At 37.5% G+C, this 11,603-nt stretch overlaps 1 protein-coding gene across 1 annotated transcript; it reads right to left on the reverse strand.

Annotated features, from left to right (window-relative positions):
* Positions 1–6,060: 6,060 nt before the first annotated feature.
* Positions 6,061–6,570, reverse strand: LOC118838946 (nucleoside diphosphate kinase, mitochondrial-like). Its single transcript, XM_036746327.1, has one exon. It carries the CDS (start codon positions 6,484–6,486, stop codon positions 6,136–6,138), a length of 351 nt encoding a protein of 116 aa, XP_036602222.1. The 5' UTR covers positions 6,487–6,570; the 3' UTR covers positions 6,061–6,135.
* Between the last annotated feature and the right edge of the window lie 5,033 nt (positions 6,571–11,603).

Below are 11,603 nucleotides of genomic sequence, written 5' to 3' on the forward strand. Positions count from 1 at the left end.
TTGTGTGGATTCATTTTATATCCTGCAATTCTGCTGAAGTTAATTGTTTTGATTAGTTTTTCAGTTGAGTTTGTAGGGTTCTTTAAGTAAGCTATTGTATCATCTGAAAAAGAGATAGTTTTGTTTCCTCATGGCCTATGCTTGTTCTTTCAATTAAAACTAATAGACATCTTTTGCTTCACTCTTGATCTTATTGGAAAGACTTCTAGATTGTCCTCATTTCAGATAATGCTGGCTCTTGATTTTAGATAGATACTACTTATTATTTTATCAGAAAGTTCTATTTATTCCTTTACTTTCTAGTGTTTTTAATAGGAATAGATTTGTATTTTGTCAAAATTTGTCACCTATTGAAATAATAATATTATTTTTGTTGTTTTGTTATTCATATGATGTCATATTTATAGTTTTACTAATATTGAACTAGTCTTGTATTCCTGGCACAAATCTAAACCGGTTATAGTATATATGATTTTCATTATGGTATATTACTGTCAACCCCATCCTACCATTTTATTTAAATTTTTTGCACCAGTATTTATTAGGAAAATTGTTCTAGTTTTCTCTCTCTATTGATTCTTTCTAGTTGAAGTATCAAGATCATATTTGTGTCATAGAAGGAACTTGATAGGACTCCTTTACCTATTTTTCTGAACAGTTTATGTAGCATTGAAATTAATTATTATTTAAATATTTGGTAGAATTCGTAAATCCATTTGATCTTGGGGTTTTTTATTTTGGAAATTAATTTGTGGCTTGTTCAATTTCTGTTTCTACGTTTTAACAACCCAGCTAGCAGCTTCTGTGGGGGCATAAGATCCCCCCCCACAGCCAGCACCCAGGAGGCTGCTGGCATGCTGGGAAAGCACAAGTTCTTTTTATCTGCTTAAACAAGGAAAGCATGGTGAAAGGGTTGACCAGCTTACTTTAATCCAGCATTCAGTTAACATACAGACAACATTCATTTAGTTCAGGGGAGAAACACCAGCATTCAGTTAGCATTCAGTTAGTTCATTCACTTACTTCAGGGGGAAAAGCCAGCACCCTGAGGTTCAGAACATTCATTTAGTTCGGGGGAAACGAACCAGCACCCCGAACCTCAAAACCAAGATACAAAAAAATTACAAATATCAACAGACAGACCCAATACAATTCATAGTTACCACCATCTGGGCTCGGCCCAAGAGCAAGGGCTGGCCCAGAGTCACGCTTGCCACTGCTCCCACACCAACTAGAAAAGGAAAGAGAGCTCTTCAAGCTGTCCTCTCCCCCCTTATAGAGTTTTTGACATCATCAAGTGCCACCTGAATGACCAGGGTTGATTTGTTCTTGAGTTGGCCCCTCCCCCTAGAGTAGACTAGGTTAACACCCAATAGGGCATGGCTCTGGAGTCAACACCTCCCCTCAGCCAGCCCCGTGACTCATCACACAGGAAGTTCTCTTCTTCCTAGCATGGTTTCTGGGCTTCCTGCCCTGGAAGAGAAGCCCCAGTGCCCAGCGAGGCTCAATGAGGTAAGCTGAGTTACTCAAAGAAAATAAAGGCCATTCTGGACACATTCTAAGATAGGGTTATTTAAGTATTCTATTTCCTTTTCTGTCAATCTGGGCAATTGATATATATATTTTTTGTAAATATTCATCCATTCCGTTTAGATCATCAGTTTTACTCACATAGAGTTGGGTTAAATAGCTCCTAATAATGCTTTTATTTCTTCTTAGTTGGTTGTGGATTTATCTTTTTCACTTTAATATTGATAAGTTGTTTTTTTTCTTTCTTTTTCTTAATCAAATTAGCTAATGGCATACCTACTTTGTTGTTATTGCTTCAAACCAGCTCTTAATTTTATTTATTACTTCAATGGCTTTTTAAAAAAATTTCTATTTTTTAATCTCTTCTTTGATGCTCAGTATTTCTAAATTTATGTTTAATTGGGGAGGTTATAATTTGTTGGTTTTGTTTATTTGTTGTTACATGCTGTTTTCATTGTTCTGCTCTTTCTTTTGTTGATGAAAGTTTTTACAGATATAAATTCTTACCTAAGTACTGTTTTGGCTGCGTCCCATAAATTTTGATATGTTGTCTCACTGTTGTTATTATCCTTAATGAAATTATTGAATGTTTCTATGATTTGTTCTTTGACCCACCCATTCTTTAGAATTAATTTATTTAGCTTCCAATTAATTTTTAATCTTTACTCAAAGGCCCTTAATGAATTTATTACATTATGAAGAGTAAAACATGCATTAATATTTGTGGTTTCTTGCATTTGTGACTTTTTATGGCCTAATTATATGACCATTTTTTGTGACTATTGAATGCACAGTTGAGAAATATGTAAGCTTCTTTCTATGCCTATTCAATATTTTCCAGAGGTCTTGCTACCTGACTTTTAAAAAATTAAATTCAGTTCCTTACCTTCTTTCTTGTTTATTGTATGATTAGATCTATTTAGGTCTGATAGAGGTCAATTGTGATTCCCCTGATATTGTAGTTTTACTGTCTATTTCCTCCTGTAACTCATTTAACCTTTCCTTTCAGAATCTGGGTGCTATGTCATTTAGTGCACATATATTTAATATTGATATTAATTCATTATCTATAGTACTTCTTAGCAAAATGTAGTCTCCTTGTTTATCTCTTATAATTAGGTTTACTTTTGTTTTGCTTTATTTGAGATCATAATTGCTTTTTTCTTTTTTACTTTTTTGTTTTTTTTTCTTTTTTACTTTAGCTGAAGTATAATAGATTGTGCTCTAGTCTTTTATTTTGACTGTGTGAGGATCTTTCTGTTTCAAGTATGTTTCTTTTAAACAACAACCTGTTGGAATCTAGTCTTTAATTCATTCTGCTATCCTCTTTCATTTTATGGATGAGTTTATCCCATTCACATTCACAGTTATAATTGTTAACTGCCACCCTCCTTCCATCCACTTTTCTTATGCTTTTCCTTCTTTTTTTCCCTGTTCTCTCTTTGAGAGTCTGTTTTGCTTCTAACTCTTGCCTCCCTTAATCTACTTTCCTGCTTATTCCCCCTCTCCTTTAACTCCTTTCTTTCCTATTTCCCTGTTGAGTATAACAGATTTCTGTACACAATTGTGTTTATATGAGTATTCTTCCCTCCTTTAATCAATTTAGATAGTAGTGAGGTTCAAGTGTCATTCAACCTCTCCTCTCCCATGTCCCATCTGTGTTGTACAAACTCTTCTTTGTACACCCCATTCATGTAAGATAGTTTTCTCCATTTCCCCCTTTCTTCTCCCCGTTCCAGTGCATTTTTCTTCCCCGCTCTTTCTAATTCTCTTTTTGAAAACATCCAAACATAATAATCAACCAGTAAACATTTATTTAGTGCCTACTATATGCCAAGCACTATGCTAAGTGCTGGGAATACAAAAAGAGGCAGAAGACACTCTCAAGAAGACTAAAGTCTAAAGGAGGGATACAACACGTAAACAAATACATACAAAGCAAGCTATATACAGGAATAATTAAGAAAGGGAGGTCATTGGAAGTAAGAGGGGCTTGGATAGGCTTCCCACAGAAAGCGAGATTTTAGTTGGGATTTAAAGGAAGCCAGGGAGGTCAGTATTTGAAGGAGGTGGAGCATCCTAGGCATGGGGGACAGCCAGAGTGAATACACAGAGATGAAAGATATACTGTTTTATACATGGAACAGCCAGAAGGCCAGTGTCACTGAATCAAAGAGTACGTGTCCAGCAGTAAGGTACAAAAAGATTGGAAAGAAAGTAGGAGACTGAGCTACGAAGGGCTTTGGATGCCAAACAGAGTATTTTCTAATTGCTCCTGAAGGCAATAGGAAGTCGCTGGAGTTTACAGAGTAGGAGGGTTAGCATGACTGCATCTGTGTTTCAGGAAAATCACTTTAGTGGCTAAATGGAGGATGCACTGGAGGAGGGAGACACTTGAGGCAGGAAGACCCATCAGCAGGATAAATTGACATTGGCAACAGCTTGGACATGAGGGATGAGAGACCGAGGAATCCAGGATGTCTCCTAGGTTGTGAACCTAGGGGACTAGAAGAATGGTGTTGCCCTCTACAGCAAAAGGACAGGCAGGAAGGTAGGGGAGTTTTTAGGGAGAATGATAATGAATTCTGTTTCGGACTTATTGAGTTTAAGATGTCTAGTGGACATCCGGTTTGAGATGTCTCAGAGGCAGTCAAAGATGCAAGATTGGAGATCAGCAGAGATATTGGGACAAGAAAGGTTGATTTGAGAATCATTAGCATAGAGACGATAAGGACTACAGTTTCTCAGTACTTGAATTCTTTCTAAATGCATGCTTGCAATATTTTTTCCTTGAACTGTGAGCTCTGAATTTTAACTATAATACTCCTGGGATTTTTAAATTTGGGTTTTTTTCTTTCAGAAGAGGACCAGTGGATTCTTAAAATTTTTACTTTGTTCTCCTGTTTGAAGATATCTGGGCAATTTTCTTTTGTGATTTCTTGGCATATAAATTTAGGCTCTTTTTCTGTTCGTGGCTTTCAGATAGTCCAATGATTCTTAAATTATCTCTCTGTGGTCTGTTTTCCAGGTCATTTGTCTTTCCCATATTTCACATCTTCTATTTTTTCAGATCATGTATTGTTATTTCTTTTTTTTAAAATTCTTTTATTTATTTATTTAATATATTTAGTTTTCAGCATTGATTTTCACAAGAGTTTGAATTGCAAATTTTCTCCCCATTTCTACCCTCCTCCCAACTCCAAGATGGTGTATATTCTGGTTGCCCTGTTCCCCAGCCAGCCCTCCCCTTCTGTCACCCCACTCCCCTCCCATCCCCTTTTCCCTTCCTTTCTTGTAGGGCAAGATAAATTTCTACACCCCATTGCCTGTGTATCTTATTTTCTAGTTGCATGCAAAAACTTTTTGTTTTTGAACATCTGTTTTTAAAACTTTGAGTTGCAAATTCTCTCCCCCCTTCCCTTCCCACCCACCCTCACAAAGAAGTCAAGCAATTCAACATAGGCCACATGTGTATCATTATGTATAACCCTTCCACAATACTCATGTTGTGAAAGACTAACTATATTTTGCTCCTTCCTAACCTATCCCCCTTTATTGAACTTTCTCCCTTAACCCTGTCCCCTTTTGAAAGTGTTTGTTTTTGATTACCTCCATCCCCACCTGCCCTCCCTTCTATCACCCCCCCCCATTTTTTTTTTATCTTCTTCCTTCTTCTTTCCTGTGGGGTAAGATATCTAATTGAGTATGTATGGTATTCCCTCCTCAGGTCAACTCTGATGAGAGCAAGATTCACTCATTCCCCCCTCACCTACCTTCTCTTCTCTTCCTACAGAACTGCTTTTTCTTGCCACTTTTATGTGAGATAATTTACCCCATTCTATCTCTCCCTATCTCCCTCTCTCAAAATATTGCTCTCTCATCCCTTAATTTGATTTTATTTCTTTTAGATATCTTCCCTTCATCTTCGACTCACTCTGTGCCCTCTCTCTCTCTCTCTCTCTCTCTTTATATATATATATATATATATATATATATATATATATATACATATATATATATATACATATATATATACACACACATACATATATACATGCATACACATTCACTTATACATATATATACATAAACATATATATATATATATATATGCATATTCCCTTCAGCTACCCTAATACTGAGGTCTCATGAATCATACACATTATCTTTCCATGTAGGAATGTAAACAAAACAGTTCAACTTTAGTAAGTCCCTTGCAATTTCTTTTTCTTGTTCTTTTTCTTGATTACCTTTTCATGCTTCTCTTGATTCTTGTGTTTGAAAGTCAAATTTTCTTTTTTTTTTTTTTTGAATTTTAATGTGTCTCCTTTAATAGTCATCATTCTTTCTGGTTACAAGCAGTCACCCTCAAGGTTGACTGGCACTGCAGTTGAGGGATTAGACTTGATCCTTCAATGGTTTGGGGCATGGAGTGAAAGGCACACAATATGGAGAGGTCTCTGTGGGGGACAGGGGGTTAGGATAGGGGGATGGCAGGTAGCTTGGACAGGAAGGAAGGAAGGAAAGAACATAGCATTCTCATTGGCAGAGGTAGTTACTCCTGGGTCCTTAGGCAGTGGGCAGGAGGTGGGCTGAAACCCTCCTTCACACGTGGTACAGGTTGCTGCGACTGCAACAGTCCCAGTCCACCAGCTCACTGCTGTGAAACCACAGGCTGATCTCTCTCTGGGCCACTTCCACCGAATCGCTGGCATGGACAACATTCCTGCTGATGTGAACGCTGAAATCTCCCCTGATTGTCCCAGGGGCAGCTTCTCCTGAGTCAGTGTCTCCTACCATGGCTCTAGAGGTACGGACCACATTGTACCCTTCCCAGACCATAGCGACCACGGGACCAGAGCTCATATAGTTGATCAAGTTTGGGTAGAAGGGCTTCTTCTTTAGGTCATGGTAATGCTCAGCAAGGACTTTCTCTGGGGCCTGTAGTAGCTTCATGCCCACCAGTTTGAATCCTCGTCTCTCAAAGCGCCTGATGACATCTCCAACCAGCCTCCGCTGAACACCATCTGGCTTTACTGCAACTATTTTCTATTCAGCTCTGGTCTTTTCACTGAGAAAGCTTCAAAGTCCTCTATTTTATTGAAAATCCATATTTTGCCTTGGAGCATGATACTCAGTTTTGCAGGGTAGGTGATTCTTGGTTTTAATCCTAGCTCCATTGACCTCCGGAATATCGTATTCCAAACCCTTCGATCTCTTAATGTAGAAGCTGCCAGATCTTGGGTTATTCTGATTATGTTTCCACAATACTCAAATTGTTTCTTTCTGGCTGCTTGCAGTATTTTCTCCTTGATCTGGGAGCTCTGGAATTTGGTGACAATATTTCTAGGAGATTTCTTTTTGGGATCTATTTGAGGAGGCGATCGAAGGATTCTTTCAATTTCTATTTTACCCTCTGGCTCTAGAATATCAGGACAGTTCTCCTTGATAATTTCTTGAAAGATGATATCTAGGCTCTTTTTTTGATCATGGCTTTCAGGTAGTCCAATAATTTTTAAATTATCTCTCCTGGATCTATTTTCCAGGTCAGTGGTTTTTCCAAGGAGATATTTCACATTGTCTTCCATTTTTTCATTCCTTTGTTTCTGTTTTATAATATCTTGATTTGTCATCAAGTCACTAGCTTCCACTTGCACCAATCTAATTTTTAAGGTAGTATTTTCTTCAGTGGTCTTTTGGACCTCCTTTTCCATTTGGCTAATTCTGCCTTTCAAGGCATTCTTCTCCTCATTGGCTTTTTGGAGCTCTTTTGCCATTTGAGTTAGTCTATTTTTTAAGGTGTTGTTTTCTTCAGTGTATTTTTCAGTATTTTTTTGGGTCTCCTTTAGCAAGTCATCGACTTGTTTTTCATGGTTTTCTCGCATCCTTCTCATTTCTCTTCCCAATTTTTCCTCTACTTTTCTAACTTGCTTTTCCAAATCCTTTTTGATCTCTTACATGGCCTGAGACCAGTTCACGTTTTTCATGGAGGCTTTTGTTGTAGGCTCTTTGACTTTGTTAACTTCTTCTGTCTGTATGTTTTGGTCTTCTTTGTCACCAAAGAAAGAATCCAAAGTCTGAGACTGAATCTGGGTGCGTTTTCGCTGCCTGGCCATATTCCCAGCCAACTAACTTGACCCTTGAGTTTTCCAGAGGGGTATGACTGCTTGTAGAGTTTAGAGAACTATGTTCCAAGCTTGGGGGGATGCGCCAGCTCTGCCACACCAGCACTCCTCCTTCCCCAAGAACCCCCAACCCGGACTGGACTTAGATCTTCAGCAGGCTCTTCACTCCTGCTCTGATCTGCCACTTAATTCCTCCCACCAGGTGGGCCTGGGGCCAGAACCAACTGCAGCTGTACTTCTGTAGCTGCCCCACCTCCGCTGTCCCCAGGGCAGTAGCCGAACCGGAAACTCCTTCCACTCCTGCAGCTTTTCCCACTAACCTTCTCTGTTGTCTTTGGTGTTTGTTGGCTGAGAAGTCTGGTAACTGCTGCAGCTCACTGATTCAGGGCGCTAGGGCACGCTCTGCCCAACTCCTGGTCTGGTTTGTCCGCGCTCACGCTGGACTCTGCTCCACTCCCCTCTGCTCCCAGCTCCGTGTGGGATAGACCTCACCCAGAGACCATCCAGGCTGTCCTGGGCTGGGAATTTCAGTAGAGTACTCAGCCATGTTAGCTAGCTGAGAGGTTTTGCAGGTTCCAGGCAACTAAACTGCCAGCTCTGCTTTGTTCTGGGACTTCTGCCCTGCTTATTTCACTGTAGGCTTATATGCTAGGCTAATGTCTAGAGCTGAGTAACTGTTCTGCTCCTCAAATGACAGCCATACAACTGCACTTCTAGAACTTACTCCTCACTCATTATACAGTTAGGGCTCATGCTTGTGATAGCTCCTCTCTACTCTGGATTCATAGTCTGGAGCAGAATAGTAGGCAACAGAGCTGCCAAAAGGTACTTATTCCTTCACCCAGTAACAATTCAGGGGTCCCCTAGGATCTCTTTCTGCCCTGGTACTTCCTGCCCTGGTGCCCCTTTCAGTCCTGGGTACTGGGGCTAGAAAAATTACTACCTGTATCTTTTTGTTGGCTTTCCCAATCAGAATTCAGTCTAGTGCATTTCCCAGATCAATGTGGAGAAGGGAAAGGAGGAGCTAGACTCTGTTGCCTTTCCTCACTTAATCATTTTCATTCCACCTCCAGTTCATCAGTTTTCTTGCAGTGTGGCTGTGAGCTACTAGGCCCTTATGTGTCTTTCCCATGTGTATCTGTGAAAGGGATAGATAGGTCTGTTTAACTAAGTTCAATTAAGAGAATGCCAATATCTGAGTATATTTATTATTCTCTTAAGGTTTAACTGATATAGTACACTTGAAAGAAAAAAAAAAGCACACCTAGATTTGAATCTTGATTTGTTTTGTTGGATGTGAGTGTGTGTGAAACTGAGAAAATGTTTCATTTTCTGAATGTGTGAATATGTTTGAAGTTGGGGAAGTGTTTGTTTTATTTTAGCTATATCTATTTATATATGATGAATTGAATTTCAGTCTTATCTGAGCAGAAACATTTCTCATCTTGGCTTGATCAACTCAGTTAAAAAATGTTTCCTTAATTGAGAAAACCTCTATACAACTGATGCAGAGTGAAGTGTGCAAAACAATCCATATAATGGCAACAACACCATGGGGGAAAAAACCTTAAAAGTCTTTAGCATACTGAGCCATGCAATGATTGACTACGAATTCAGAAAACAGAAGATGAAACACACCACTACCTCATGCCAGAGAGGTAATGAACTTAAAATGAAGCCTGAGACATGACATTTTCAGGCCTGATCAACGTAAGAATTTGTTTTACTGCACTATGCATGTTTACTGGACTATGCATGTTAATGATAAGGGTTTTATTGTTGTCAAATGGAGAAGAGGTGAGCAGTAAGACAGACAAATTATAAATGCATGCAAAAATATATAAATAAATGCATTTCTTCAAAGTTTCTTTATTTGGGTCTGTGTTGATGCCACTTTGTAAATATCACCTATCTGTAGTCAATTTTAGTAGTGAAAGTTTTTTAGGAAATTTATTTATTTTCAGCTTCTATCTATGTTTTAAAGCTTACTTTAAGCAGCTATTAACTTTCTCTTTTTACTCTGGATTTGGTTACTTAGGGTGAGAAGACTAAAAAACAGAATTTAGAGAAGGGAGTCTTCTTTCCCCTACTCTTCTGAGTTATTATTGCCTTGAAAAATAAGGAGGAAGAAAGAATTATTTTATATGATAATATCTTTTCCATGAGGAGAAAATAACTTCAAGAAAAACAGGTGGAGCTGGATGTGCTATATTTAATGGTTTGTATATATTGAACTTTATTATGATTTTACTATGGATTGTTATATTGAATAAGAAAAAGACTGAAAATTTGTACTTAGTCTTTTTTAAGTTGTTCTTTTCTGACCATTAATTATAAAAGAACCAAATGTTATAGAATATAAAAATTTATTTATGTCTGATGTGATAAATGTAACATTTGAGCTCATAGATTAGGCAATAGGTCCCTGCCCTCCTAGCACAGAGTGAATGTAAATACAGAATAGTAACTGTTTCTCTTTTGACCAGGAACCCTGAGGGTCGTCCCCTTCCACTTTGAGGGTTTTTTTTTTTTACTTTTTGATTAAAGGGTCTATCCATTGATTAACTTCTTAAAGAGGCCTATTCACTGAATGGGCATTACCTCAGGGAGCACCTGAAAAGACCTTAGCCTAAAAGGGCCAGGGTCTCACAATGTAGCCTGGGCCATCTCCAGTCATCCTGGCGAATATCAGGCTACTGGACCCAGATGGCTCTGGAGGAGAAAGTGAGGCTGATGACCATCACACAAGCCTCCCTCACTCAAGTGTAAGTCAAGTGTAAGTCATGTCATCATTTCCCTGATGTCATGGTTTTCTCCGAGAACAAAGGACAAACATAAATGTAATATTTATTTCTTTATTCTTTTTCCTCCAAATGTGGAAAGTAGTTTTGTTCAATGTAAAACTACAGCATGTTTTTAATTTTGCTAAAAGATTTCTTAAAACAGGAAGCAACAACCTCTGAATATTATTGTATTTTGTATCAAGTAATAACTAAATGTAACTTACTCTCCTCTCATTTTTCTGAAGCAATGATTTGCATGTTTTCTTTCAAGGTAAACTTTCTCTAATGTGACCAAAGTACATTTTATTGCCTGAGAAAAATTGTACTGTATTTTATGTCCTAAATATATATACACTGTGATGTTATGAACAAGTTTGAATATATTGACATATATTTTTGGACAAGATTTTTCCTGTAAGAATACAAAGGTATATATGGGTCTTATAAAGATTTTTAATAGTATGAATTTTTAAATGTTTATACTAAAATTACAAAATTGGAAAGTACGTTAAATCAATTTGATTTATCTGAAACTGAAACTCTTATATCAGAAAATAGGATGGGAGAATTTAGAATCTTAACAATGTAATTAAAAAAGAAAAGCTAAACCCTTTGAATTTAGAATGAAACTACAAAAGGAAAAAGTATCCCTTTTTGAAAAGATAACATTTTTAGTGTTGAAAACTTAGCCCCCTCAAATGATACATATACCAGTTGTACATAACTTTTGAGACACTGCAGCAATACTGGTTAATATTTTGTTGCCTATGATATTAAGGGATATTTTATTCATCAAAATCTATGTTTCTCAAAGAAAGAGTCAATATTTGCCTGTGGTTTCCCTTCATGCACTAGGTTAAAAATAAGCAACTTTTATAAGACTCTGCAATGGGATGAATGACTACAGTTTCATTAATCGTCAGGCCATCAAGTTCAGAGGAGAAAAAAAAATCCCTAATGGTACTGAAGCTGATTTAAACTGTATTTTCCAAGGAATTTAAAATTAAAACTTTGTTTACTTCTAGGGAAAAAAATTACATTTCTGATTTCTATGAAAAAAAGAGTCAAAAGGGAATCTTCAAGGCCTTCATGTGCTCTAAATTCAAGGGTTTTTTTTTTCCCCTGAGAATGACTATATAGATTTTGAGTTATTAACTATATCTGA

Source organism: Trichosurus vulpecula, chromosome 2 (assembly GCF_011100635.1).
Source record: "Trichosurus vulpecula isolate mTriVul1 chromosome 2, mTriVul1.pri, whole genome shotgun sequence".
Taxonomy (NCBI): Eukaryota; Metazoa; Chordata; class Mammalia; order Diprotodontia; family Phalangeridae; genus Trichosurus; species Trichosurus vulpecula.

Excerpts from the sequence above, each read along its gene's own strand:
- LOC118838946 (XM_036746327.1), bottom strand. The coding sequence starts at position 6,486 with ATGAAGCTACTACAGGCCCCAGAGAAAGTCCTTGCTGAGCATTACCAT.